This window comes from Excalfactoria chinensis, chromosome 4, assembly GCF_039878825.1.
Source record: "Excalfactoria chinensis isolate bCotChi1 chromosome 4, bCotChi1.hap2, whole genome shotgun sequence".
Lineage (NCBI taxonomy): Eukaryota > Metazoa > Chordata > Aves > Galliformes > Phasianidae > Excalfactoria > Excalfactoria chinensis.
Genome location: NC_092828.1, coordinates 24509225 through 24523350, shown reverse-complemented (window position 1 = coordinate 24523350; position 14126 = coordinate 24509225). Strand labels below are relative to the sequence as shown.

At 35.9% G+C, this 14126-nt stretch overlaps 1 protein-coding gene across 3 annotated transcripts in view; it reads right to left on the bottom strand.

Annotated features, from left to right (window-relative positions):
- The window catches only part of FIP1L1 (factor interacting with PAPOLA and CPSF1), a 38452-nt gene that overhangs the window by 13561 nt on the left and 10765 nt on the right, over positions 1 to 14126 (bottom strand). For all 3 annotated transcript variants that reach the window (XM_072333976.1, XM_072333974.1, XM_072333975.1), the window contains exons 8-11: positions 12331 to 12440; positions 5357 to 5450; positions 4106 to 4259; positions 518 to 544 (exon numbers count right to left, since the gene is read on the bottom strand). In XM_072333976.1, coding sequence (XP_072190077.1) covers positions 518 to 544; positions 4106 to 4259; positions 5357 to 5450; positions 12331 to 12440 — 385 coding nt within the window. The remainder of the gene's footprint in view (positions 1 to 517; positions 545 to 4105; positions 4260 to 5356; positions 5451 to 12330; positions 12441 to 14126) is intronic.

Here is a 14126-nt window from a genome sequence, read left to right as displayed (position 1 = left end):
GGGGAGAAGAACACAAGAGAACCAAGTTAGGCATTTCAGAGAGCACAGTGCAACAAACTGCTTATCAGTAACTGCAAATAAGTTTATTTGGTAACATTGAGAACTACCTTCCAGATTAACAAAGGCAAGGTACTAAAATATCACTACTTTAAATCAGGTAGCATATCTGAGTGCATCAGCCTTAAAAAACACAGAATTCTGAAGCACAGAAACATTCCTGAATGAGCAACTACCAATGCTTTCTGAACAACAACCATAGCTGTTTTCTGCACAACGGAAAACCAGAATGGAAAGTGAAGGAGGAAGCACACAACTTCAAAGAACTGGTAGGTAAGTCCACTTGTCAAGAGCTTTTACATACTTTTCTGCCTTTGCAGACTAAATCTACAACTATGAACATAGCTTAGTATTTCTAAACTTTTCTCTGTATTGGGCTAAAAAGAACTCAATAAATTGCACACCATTAAGTTATTCCTTTATAAATCAAATGTGGAAAAAAAACTCTAAGCGACTTTACCTGGTGGTGGTACTGTGATTGGTATACCTAAAACGATAACAAATAACACATCAGTTACAGTAACAGTGCTTATCACTTGTAGACCTAATATCACACTGAACGGCTTATTATCTATGCATCTAAAATCAGACTGAGCTATCACAACATGCATTATCAAGAGGAATAACTTATTTTCTATGTGTTCAGATTAAGATCTGATATTAATATCTACCACTAAGCTTTTATGCAAGCTGTGCACAATTTAATCTGGCTTCTTACTTCAATTCCTACTCTTCACAATCTTATTTAATTAGAAATAAAAATAATGTAAAATGAATCTGTGTCTCAAGATCAGAAGTCCATCCATAACCCTACAACGTTAAGTATCCAGAAGGAAAGTAACGTCCTACAGAACTTATTTGCTTTGATTTATATTCCATAACTAGATGAAAGGAAATGCAATTGGCCCCTGACCTTTATAAGCTTAGCATGGGAAATACTATGTCCACATGGACAAAATACTCTGGCAACAAGAATTACCGACTTTTCAGTCAATGCTATGCCACTCTGCAATTAATCATTCAGATGCTACTTGAAGGGAAGAAAATGCTTAGTCATCTATTTTCTTAAAAATATGTGGGAAGTGAGAATCCTCTGACACAAACACATCTAAAAAATGTTGCAACTCTGTTGGCTTTCTTGCTTGCTTGTTTTGTACTTAGATGTACAAAGAAACTTCACTTTAAAGGCAGCAGTAGTTTAATTAAGGCAGTGGAAGTTTTAGTTCACTATGGAAACACCCCCTCAAACTCCATAAAACATGCTTACTACATCGAACTTCTGCATAAGTGAATTCTGAACTGAAACGTACAGAAACAAACAAGAACACTTCCAAGGGGCTCTGGATCACATTTGCAATCACAACACGCAAAGCTACTCCATTTCCTTAACTTCTCATACATTTTACACCTTCTAGGCATCTGAACAGAAGAGCCTGAAAGCCTCAACAGAGCTTGACCACTGTGCTTATTAACCCTGCAGTTTATTTTCCCTCAATAACTTAAGTTATGAAGGCATTCCCACACTTGCACAACAAAAACATTTTGCAGGTTATAAAATCAATTAGCATTAAAACCAAGTTGTTCATGCTCAGATACCCAAAATTCAACCTTTCAATGAGAGCACAATTCATAGAATCATAGAATTACCCAGGTTGGAAAAGACCTTGAAGATCATCAAGTCCAACCGCAGCCTAACCGGTACCCTAACTCTAAAAACCCTCCACTAAATCACATCCCTGAGCACCACATCCAAACGGCTCTTAAACACATCCAGGGATGGTGATTCAACCACCTCCCTGGGGAGCCTATTGCAGTACCTAACTACCCTTTCTGTAAAGAAGTTCTTCTTAATATTCCAACTTCTTTGAGGAAACTAAATAGACATAAAGACACCAACCATATCTTAAAGCCAGGATACTTTTTCCTGGCATAAATCTGTGGATATAAGTGTTTAACGATTGTGCAGTCAGCTTCAATACAATCATTTGAGAATCCATGAAGAAAATGTATCTATATCTACTACCATGTGAAAGATTTTGTTTAATCAAACTTCAGTTTTGTCTTAAAGCAACATCAGCAACAACCTAAACAAGAGGAACAACTGTTTACTGAGGAGATCATTGACACAGGAGGAATATTACACAAAATCCTTTAAGTTTTAAGATCAGCCATGAAAAGCTTTACAATTTACATTAAAGTAATAACTTCAATTTAGTCATATGATTATTATTCTTTTTCTCAACACCCCAGACCATCTTTCAGAACTGCTTTTTAAATGTGAATTTGTAAGATATATGAATATATTACTGCTAGTTTGAAGTATGTTTCATTTAGATGTATTTCTATAAATGAATCAGGCAATTACAGAAACCAAAAGGAAGGAACAAAAAAAAACCCAAAAAACATCAGCTTCAAGTCAGGGAAAATTAGCAATTTCTAACACTTCACTCTTTCTACTAAAGCAGTGAAAACATGCTTGAGGTATGAAAACTTAGCTGAAGCATCAGGCAATTATTTCTTCTAAGAGAACTTAGGAAAAAAAAGACTGCAATACTGAGTCATTTCTTGGGATGTGGGGACTAAACCTGAATATCAGCCCAAGAAACAGTTCAGCAGAGGCCATGTCCATAAGACAGACTGCATGGCAGCATCACAAAGATACACCATGCCAAAACCTAAATATTCCTGTTTGTGTCAAAAGTGATCCAAATGGCAGCAATAATAGAATTTTACTTAATATACTCAGAATTGCTTTCAGGATACTCTACACCAACTTACTAACTCAAGGCTGGTAAATGTTTACAGAACACTAAGTAGGTTTCACTAAAGGAAAGCAATACCACAAGTGCTATGATGCAGAGCAAAGCATCAAGTATGATAACGCTTGATACCATACTCAAGTCAGCTGAACTGTGTAGTAGCCCACAACAATGCAATACATCCTGATCTGGAGTAAAAACTTCTTTCACCACTCTAAGACAAATTCTCTAACTTAAGTGAAAAAATGTACGGTTAATTGGTAAGCCCCAGTACAAATCTAAGCAGTCAAACTGCCCAAAGTTATGCAGCATAAATTTCATACTGGAGTAGTTTTTCTTCCTAATCCCACAAATACAGACTGTACTTTAAATACATTCTTAAAACTACAGCATGTAAAACAACATTTTGACCCACTAAATTCTGTTCAACAGAAGCATCCACTTTCTTCTTTAAATATGAATTAATCCAACACAGCAATAAACCAAGAAAACAAAAACCCGTATTTCTGCTACAGACTGTGGTTTCTTTGGAGAATTTGAGAATCTTCTGTGTTTGGCAATTTGAATTCCAGAACTCCTCTCTCAAAAAAGATGTGAATCACAATAGTGAATGAATTCAGAACAAGAGACCGAACTTCAAAGCAGGATCCTTTTTCAAAGGGGCTTTTAGAGGATGTTTTATATTTGGAATACTTAAATTTCTGGCAAGTAGTCTCAGTTTAATATTGGGTAAGAGCGTGGTTTTTTTTCCCTCTCCCTCCGCTGAACCTAGGAGGGATGGCAGATTCTATTTTAGGTACAACTTTGAAGATAAAGAGCTGGCAACAGCACAATTAAAACAGAGGCCTGAAGAAACCAAATCCACTGCTCTTAATCGTTATTTTCGAATCCACTTGAAGCATGGAAGGCTGTTGAAAAAGACTTTCTGAAAAAGTGCATGTCATAAACCTGTCCGTAAACCAGAAGCCTAAAGCCAAACCTGGTTGCTAGATCTGTAGCACGCATGCTCTTCTTTCACCTTTAAAAAGCTTGATAAGTGAGGGGTTGCATAAGAACAACACAGCACACCTATGCAGAAAGTTGGATGAAAATATCAGGTGCTAACTAGAACTGTAACTGAAAGAATACAACACCTAATACCTTAAAGGCATACCTAAGGAAAGAGTAGAACACAACATTCTGAAATTCTGCACATACATTCAAATCAGTATGGAATGTGCTGCCTTTAATTCATTATCATCAGCATCAGCCTCTTATTTTCCAACGACTATGTGGGACTGAATATTTACCTGGTGGAGGAATCAGAGGCGGAGCAGTACTGACAGTTGGAGGGGGTGGGAGGAAAGGAGGTGGTGGAAGGTGAGTAGGTGGAGCTCCTGGAGGGAAAAATGGAGGTGGCTTGGTAAAATTGTCTACTTCAGGATTAGATCGTTCTGAAAGAACCTGTAAAATATCAAACTGTAGTTACAATTGCTACGTAAAAAGAGTAGAAGACAGTTTTGTTCTTCTTCCAGTTACTATATCAGGGAAGTATTATTATGCGCCTAAACTATCTGAATATGGCTATTTAAGTTCTACTTCAATCCCTATGCTCAGTGTCCCATACTTTCCAAGTACCTCTGGGAAAATTAGAAAGGCCAACAGAGAACAATAAACATTGGATTTTAGTGAGAATATAGGCCATCTGAATATGGCCTTAACATCACCTTTCATTTCTATTTAAAGGGAAATATTCCTTTAAAACACTATCAAAATTAAAAGGATGAAAAAAAACAAACACAAAAACAAACCCAAGACTTTAAATTACTTAAACACTGTGAGAAGCTCAGCTGAAAAACACAACAAAGTGTTTTCAACAGAAGTACCACAATCCATTTGCACTGTTCAAAACTAAATGAGGTGGGTATGGAATGCAGCTAGAGCACCAAGCAAACTTGATTCTTCTCCACACTTTAATCAAGAGAGGATATTGTGTGTTCAACCTTAATGCATTCACTTGTTGCCTAAAGATAACCCAAGCCCATGAAGACTAAAATCATGAAAACAACTACTATAATTTATGGTAAAATAGTATATATATATATATTTATATATATAATAGTATATATACATATTTATGTACAATCAACTATTTTCTCGTAAACAACATATTTTAGAAGACTTAAACTACATATGAAGAGAATTTCACCTTCAGCATAAGTCTGTCTGGAATAGGAGAGGAATACATAGTTGAAGTATTTATTGTTGTCACATAGTAAAAAGACCTACTATAGACCACCTAGTCCCCTGAATTGTAGGCCTGTAATATTGCTCATTTCCTTTCAGGAAGCCAAACTTTCAAAACACTCAAGTTTTTATCTTTTTATATATATATATCAAATATTCCATATCAGTATATTTCAATTTCCACAATTTTCTTCTTGAAAATAAAAGTACTTCACTATTTCTCATTCATACAAATTGGAGTATTTTAATCAGATGACAAGGTGGAAGCAAAAATGTTTTTTAGCTGAAGATAGTGTAAATCTGCAGTTTAAAACCTGTATATTGCTGTTTTCATTAGCACGTCGTCGTCCTTCTACCCTGCTGATAGTGATGGTCTGTCCAATCACATCTATTGCTCCAGATAATCGCCTGCAACACAAGGCAAACCAGAATTACACCACATACTGAACAAAATCACTCATCATCCTTCTCAGAACATACAGTCTCTATACCAAAAAGGAAGTAGTTTGAAATTTATTCTTAAAATAAATCTTGCCTCAAACTCAAAATTTCCTTAAAACACACCTGTTGTCCTCTGTGAAAAAAATATTCTTACTACAATATAATTACATAAATAGATGCATATAACACTGCAGCTCTATAACAGTATGAATTCTTTAATTGGTTAGAATGACTCTTCTCTCCTTCTGTTTCACAACAGTTTTGTGCCAGAGTAGACTGCTTCGTCCCTATCAAATTGACTTTAGTATTGTTGCTCCACAGGTAATGGTGAAAGCAAACTGAAGAACAGTAAGATTGTACAATTTCTCTTTCCATTTACTTGATCCTGTTAGGTCACAGATGAGAGGACAACATGAATGATGAAATCTATTATTCATTCTGTAAATGAATGTGTAGCCTTGAATAAAATATTCTTTACCCTGGAAGAGATCTATCTTTGGTGTCTAATTTCTTCAGGCTACCTCACACTCCAATGACATATAGTACTCTTTACTTATAACCCCTGAGAAAACTAGCTAAGGGAGGCAGCATGTGGGAACTGTAAATATGACTGAGAACTGGTTTTTGTGCTCAAACTGTCAGAAAAGAACAAGCCTGAGAGACAAAGAAGAAAAAAGGATTAACAGCCTCAGTACATCAGGAGATCTACAGACATAAAATTGCAGATTCTCAATTGGACCCATTTGTTTGGATGGTTATATATGAAAGTCCATATAGAATCCTTCAGTTAATTTTTATCTGAAGAAGTGCATTTTTTTTTGGAAGAAATAAAAAACACATAGAATTTAAGATCTTAATGACAAGATTTCACAGTCCCTGGTGAGGTATTTCAGTGCACACTGGTGTTATAATATGTGAATTTTAAATGCAGATGTATCTTGCTTTACTTTCCAAACCAGTGAACCTATTAAGTGTACATTTATTAAGACTGAAGCTGCTCCTACTGCAGCACTGCTAATGCCCATGTATATAATCACAATCAGTTGAGGTATTTTTAAGCCCCAAAGAGCATCTAAGATCTTCGCAACACACCAGCTGACTGGATTTTTCTTATTTTTCTGCTTGTTAACCTTTTGAAGCAGCATAAACAGGCTAAACTGATAGTAAAGATATGATGGCTTTCAATGGGGTACAAGCACTAACATTTAAAGCATTGTCACGTCTGTCAAAATCTTTAGTAAATCAGCTGTGTTGGAACATAGTGAAATAAAGTAGCATTATAAGTGTCAGATCAGAAAACTGCATGACAAGGATCTCAATGTCAGCTCTTACAATTAAACCTGCTATCTGTGACAATGTGGAATTATTACATTGAAGACAGGAAGAATCCAGCATGTTTGCAGCCTCAATCAATCAAAATCCAGAAGTGCAGCTTTAGAACTAACTCTTATTCTCACACAGACAGAACAAAACCTGTCTGTTCTACAGCCTACAGTTAGTTTCTAAAAAGAGGTTACAAAGCAGGACTCATTTAAGCCAGCTCCATTAGGAAATGAGATACAAAACTACACTGCTACAAGCTGAGAGAAACCGAAGTACGTGTGTGCAACACCTCTATAAAGAACAACATGATAGAACTGACAGTGCTTACCAACAGCAAAACATGTAAGATGTAAGAAAGGCTGGGAAAGATGTAAGAAAGACCTTTAAGAGAATTTGAGAAATGTAAAAAAATAATTCTAGAGTCTTTTAGAAAATAAGTTTGGGACTGTTTGTTATTATTATAACCTAATGATTAATGCAACATTAATGCAAGTAGCTGGAAGAACAACTGAAAGTTGGGATTACATTTTCCCACTTGTGCCATACTGACAGCTTTGACACCAACTGCCCAAATACCCACATTCCAAGGCATCTGAAAAAGACAAAGGAGACACTGGAACACAAATCAACTGGACTTCCCAGAGATAATCCAAAAACAGCCCTAGACAGACTGCACACTGAAGATGAACCAAATGCCAAAGTAGTTCAGAGGACCAAACAAAAGTCTGACCACCTACTTGGAAATTAAAGTGAAATACACTACACAGCAGCTCCTCAAAGGGCAACAGAAATGAGAAGTTTTCTGATTATAACATTCCACTCCAAAAAAAGACTTGTGTTTTGTTTTTTTGTTTTTTAAGCCAAAAGTTTGAAATATTCATAGAATGACAGAATCACAACGTTGGAAAGGACCTACAAGATCATCCAGTCCAACCATCCTCCCATTTCCATTGCTACCACAAGCCACTGAACCATATCTTGTAGCTCCTCACCCAGAAACCTCTTGAACACTGCCAGGAACGGCGACTCCACCAATGGGTGGGCCATTTCAGTGCCTAATCAACATCTGCTATCACAATCCTCCCCATCAGTCCTGTATCTCTGTACTATGATTGGATTGTATTTTGCTATTAATAACTAAATTGCAAACACGGATGCTATAAAACAACTGCTAAACCAATCATGTTTCATTACAAGAAAAAATTATATATATTAATTTAATTACAAGAAAAAAAATAAAAAAGAACAAGTGAAATTTTGTAGAACAAGACAACTTGGTTTCAGACTCGACAATGGCAGCACATTTGCTCTCAGAGTTCAATTCTTCTAAGGCAGTAAGTCTCATCTCAGGGCACACATTGCTTGGCCCACTCTACTGTTCTACAGAGCTTCCATTTGGAAGTGACGTACTTAAAATCAAGGCTCTTCCTGGCTTACATTATTTGCACACTGTCAGCAGCTCTTGGAATCAAGGCTGACAACACACACATAGGAGACTCACTCAAGAGTATTGGGCATTATGTAATATGTGCATCAACACCAATACTACAATATTAATTTTTGCTTGAGAAGCCATCCAAGTACAGCACCACACTATCAAAGGAAGCAAATAGAGACTACTGTCTGTTGCTGGACATTAGTTTAATGAAATGAGCAAGACTTTCATTTAATTTTTCCAGAGTCTGATGACTATGCCTACACTCTACTTGATCTCACTGGTGTTTCACAATTTTTATTATATGTATATGTATTGTGATACCCACAGTTCTTTCCAACAGCCAAAACATTTTACTTCTTTGATGAATGAGTTGCAGCCTTAACTTGAAGCAGACAAATTATCTATTTCCAGTACTGCAATGCTATTTCAGTAAATAATCCATTAGTAGAGCTTGAGATCCAATGAAAGAAGGTATGTATTCATTTGTAAATGAAGCAGCAGATGACACCTAGACCAAAAACTTCACCTAAGTAACAGAGGTATCTGATTTGTCCAGCATGTAACAGTTGAAGCGCTTTTTAAGAGAGGCAAATTTGAAGCCTTGGGTTTTGACTAAATAATAGCAAGCTGGTACATGCAAAAAATTTCAAAGACCCCCTCAACCAATCATTATCTGGCTTAATGATAAGAAGTTAAGCACTTTCTGGCTCAGTGTTGCATGCAAAGAAAGAACGAATTCTCCCTTTTTTCCATTATACAATCAAGGCACCTGGGATACAGATGCAATTCCAGTCGATACACCCAAACATAAAAAGACAATCCACACGTGTGGGAAGCACATGAACCCTCAGCAGAGTTCACACAAAGTACAGCTTAAAAGGAACATTCCAGCCACTCAGTGAGTGATTTCACTCTAATTTGCAAACAGTTATTTATGAGCTATTCATATATGAATAATACCCACCATGGAGGCTTAATTCATAAAACCATCTCAACCTCAGATGGCAAGCAGAGGTTTTACACAGTAAATAGAAATAGGAAAAAGACAAAACTTTAAAAATACGTAATTTTCTGCAATCACTTCTCATCCTTATCACAGCTAACATACACAGCAAGCTGCTTTTTGAATTATTACTTCTCAGAATTCAGATGTGGCCGAACTACTGGATGCCACTTTTATTCACTAGACTGCAGAAATAAGATTTATGCTATACTTCACATATCTGTGTTTAGCATGTTCTTGTGTTCCCTCTTCTCCTATTCATGCATTTTATCATCTTCCTCCTCTTCAGGATATTCTCAATTTTTCTGAGCTCACTGCTGGTGGATATAGTTAAGATGCAACAGATTTAATAGAAAAGGTAAGATTTTGATTTTATATACAGGACATTTCTTAAAATAACTCAGAAACTTTCATCATTTAGTCATGTAAAGACAACTCACAAACTCATTTTATTTCCAGAGTAATGGCATATCACAAATCCATTTTATACAAAATGTCTGTGTGGAGAAAGGCCCAAGCACACAGAATGCTGAGGAATAGTCCATCACACAACAGGCTAATTTTTCTCAAGGTAAAATCCAACTATATGCACTTTACTACTTTAGTAATAACAGGAACAACAACAACAAAAAAAGCGTGAAAGTAAGCTAAAGAAATGAGAGCTTCTAATAGAACAGTTAGGTGATAGAGAGCTATTCTAGGTATTACTGGGTTGATAAAACACTGGTTTTCATATCCAAATATTAATTCTTGTAATGAAGCTTCTACTTTTTCTTCTGCTACTAAAGAAATACCATCTTGCAAACCTTGAGAAATGATGTAAGGGAAAGGACTGATATAAAATGCTACAGAACGGTTAGGACAGTTCCAAAACATGTCGAATTCTCTCCATGATCTAGAACACTTCACAGACAGAACAGATTCCTTCATTTTTTAACTCTGATTGTAACTACACATAAAATGATTCTTAATAATTACTTAAAGCAAACAAACATTCTATTCTATACCACACTGTTATATGCACATGATGTGCATTTACTAAACCACTTCTGTTACGTTCTAAGTCCTTCTATGGGGTTACACAATACCTTAATCTACTCAACAGCTCCAAATACCAATGAATCATGACAAGAGCTTCAGGTTTAATTCTAAACAGCTAATAGCTCAGACTAATACGGCGACTGACTACTTACAAATTCAAGGAAACCTTCCCCAAAGCTCACATATGCAAAAGCACTTAATTCTTCTTTGAAATACTTAGAATGCAACTTCAGTGAAGTACTATTTTTTATTAGCTGATGGGCAACTGATTCTGTTTTGCGAATTGCAGCTTCTATACTGCTCTTGAGTCGTCTTCCTGATTGACCTTGGAGAATTCTCCTGGGGGGTGGGAGCTTAATTTAAACCACTATCACCTCTACCACACGCAAAAAAAGTGAACACAAAACTATATTAATGTTTGTTTATTAAAGTGCTAAGTAAGGATCATGCCCTGATCCATTGTTTTCTTACTTGAATTTGGGTGACTTGACCCTCCTGTTTTATTCCTGACACTTTCTTATGCCTGAACTGGCATTTCTGGAGGCAGTACTCATCTTTGAGGAGAGGCACTCTTTCTGGTGAGATCAATTGTCTCTTTCCATGTCTCTAATCAGTTGTTTGTATCCCTCCTCTAGTTTCTAGCTCCTTACCAATTCCTACACCAATGTGACAGTTGCACCAGTTTTCCCTCTTTCACCAAATACATCAACTAATACTAGAAGCAGAGTGACATTTTACTGCTACATGGGAAACGCTTCCGGCAATTTCATAACAATTTGCTATTGCAAATGCCTTATGGCAGACAAGCAATTATTTTAAATTATCACAGAGCTGAACTGTTGAAAATACTCCACCTACCAAAAATAAACTCTTCAGTGAGGGGAAAAAAAAGAAAATCTAATCCCATAAAACTCCACCTGGTTGTAAAGAACAATATAATTTTTATAGAGAATAGTAACTGCATTCTGGAGAATTCACCGAAGGAGAAGTATATAATCCATACAGTTAAGACACACTCAAGACTGAGCTAGTTTTAGACTTCTGAGCAGATCATGTTCTTTCAAAATCTCTTCTGACCAGATGGTAGAAATACTTTCTCTATGCAAGAATATACTTCAAGCCAACGTATCCAAATGAGCAGATATTAAAAAAAAATAAAAAAGGAAAGAATTCAGCATTGCCATTGTAATAACTTAAAGTGACAGTACTCAGCCTAAACACGTACAAAATTGTCTAACAACTGGAATGTACAAGTGATATAATTGAAAAAAATTATTTTGTTTCCCCTTGAGCTACTTACTGTAAGTAAGTCAATAGACACTAATCTTTAACTGTTGCAGACAAACTGTTCTACTTCCCTTGCCAATGACTTAATTTGCACAAAAACAAAACTCCCAAGTCAGATCAGTCCACAACTAAAGCACAAGCATGGATTAAATCTCAGCCAAGTGCGAAGTAACAAAAAGCCGTAGCTTTCAATTAAGGACAACACTTTCTAAAGCCTGGGGCTGGAGAAGAAACTCTAGTAAGGAAATTATTCTCCCATTTCAAAGGAAAGGTAGTAAAATATTCAAATATGAAGAGCCTAAAGCTATTTCACAGGAAGGAGGCAGGGTTACAGGAATCCTTCCAGGTCTTGAAGTCATTGTTGCCCAATTCAATGTTGGTTATCTAAAAAGGTGTGTTAGCTAACACTCAACTGAAAACACCAGCTATAGACATTTTGTTGGCAAATCTAATTCTACACAAAATGTAGTGTCAATACATCAACATCTGGATTTTTCTACCTCCCCTGTTGCTTGGTCCAGCTGATTTTTCCTCATACCTTCCACTTCCTCTTTTCTGAAGCAACGAGAAGGTAATTCAGCATTCTTGCATAAAGGTGATTGAAAGCAAAAAGTGATTAGGATCATTCTTCCTATCACTTTAACCTGTTACAGAAAAATATTCTGCTTTTTTCTACAAAAATAGTGAACTTGAAACACAGAGACGTAACAGTGCAAAAAAGTTGTTTGGTCTTGAGTTACAACCATCTCACTGACCTGTTTGTTGGAATTCCTGATTTGAATAAGGCAGGAGGAGATGTGAAATCAGCTTTGGTCGACTGCACTGCCAACTCTTTCTCCAGATTTCCAGTTCTGCCCTGTTGTACCTTCAAAATAACATTTTACCATTAGTTTGTTTTATCATTAGTTTAACCACAGAAATATAGTAACCCCAATAGACACAACACAGCACATAACCAAGACAAAAATAAAGTCCAACTTTAATCTGATTTAAAAAGAACGACCACCACTGCACAGCTAATGAAATTCTATATTCCGTAAGGGTATATTATGTAAGCACTGTACTTAAAAATATAAGAAGGAGAGTGTCAGAAAACCATTTATTAGAAAAAAAAAATAGTTGTAATATTTATTTTCAAAGTATTTGCTTTGGACATGAACAACAGATTCAACTGATTTTCTTGAAGAGTTTCATGTACAAATAAAATATCTGAATTTTTAAAGAAACAAAACTACTTAAACAAACAGCTTCATAATCATAATAATAGAACTATCTTACGCATTTGGCACCCAACAACAAACTACAAGATAAGAAAGTGAAGCTGTTGTGCATCTTTTTTACTGAACTCAAGATCTAGTAACTACCTAATTTCCAAATCATACCAGGAACAGGCACCTGATAATACATGCTATGCAAACTTCACAAGAACAACAACAACAACAAATGCCAATTACTACATGGAGACCTAGCTAGCTCACTCATGGTATAACACCGTATAGACTCTGTTCTCACAGCTTTTGTATACAAGTGAAATACCAAGCTTTGGCAGAACCTCATTTCTGATCATAGACATTTGTGTTCCAAACCCAGAAAAATGCACATAAGTATTTAAGATTCCTTACAAACAAAATCAACTGCGGTATCTACAAATACGAAAACTTTATAATACCAAACTGAATATGTTGCATTTAAGTACTTATCTGAAAACTCTACAAGACTTCTACTAAATAAGTAATCTGAAGATGTAGGAGACTGTCTTATCAGCTACAAGACTCAAACATACCATGGAAACGAAGTGAGATTTTGTATTTCAGATAGGCTGAAAGAATTATTAATGTAATTGTTAAATAGTTATGCTTATTCCTTGTAAAATTCATGACAAACTCTCTTTCTTCAACTCTTACAATTCAGTTATTATCTCTACTGTTTGATCACTGGACCTCCAGAAACTCCAGAGATAGAAAAAGATGAGTTATGGTTTGGAATACTTCTCACTCTTCTTTCAAGGCAACAGTTCAAAAGTGATTGACAGTATTGTCAGTCATCAGCTACAACGGCAAACCGTAACTCCCACTGTCCTGCATTTCCACTACTCCATAGGACTGTAATTCTGACAAATGAGGAAGGCAAGAAGCCCCAGGAGCTCCTGATTTGTTTTTGCTAAGATCATGTTAAAATTACTGGAAATCTGATGTACCCTACAAGGGAAAACAAAAGCTACCAAAAACACCTGTATTTGTGTTACAAAATACAAATAAAAAGCTACAAGGCTACAGAAAAAAACAAATAGGCCATAATTTACAAAAGCTCCTCAGCACAGCTGCCCAAATTCTTCAGTCTGCTAAACAAATGCATTACAACTGAAAATACATCATCACATAAAGAAAAAAAATGACAATTTGTTAGTATACCAGGCCACTAACTCACATGATTGCAAGGACGATGAACAAAGCAACACTTTTTAATTAGTATTTTGCAGCATATGCAGGAAGTCATCGATGTAAGATGAAAGTTTGAAATAATGGCAGAGACTTTTCCAGTTGTCCTTCTA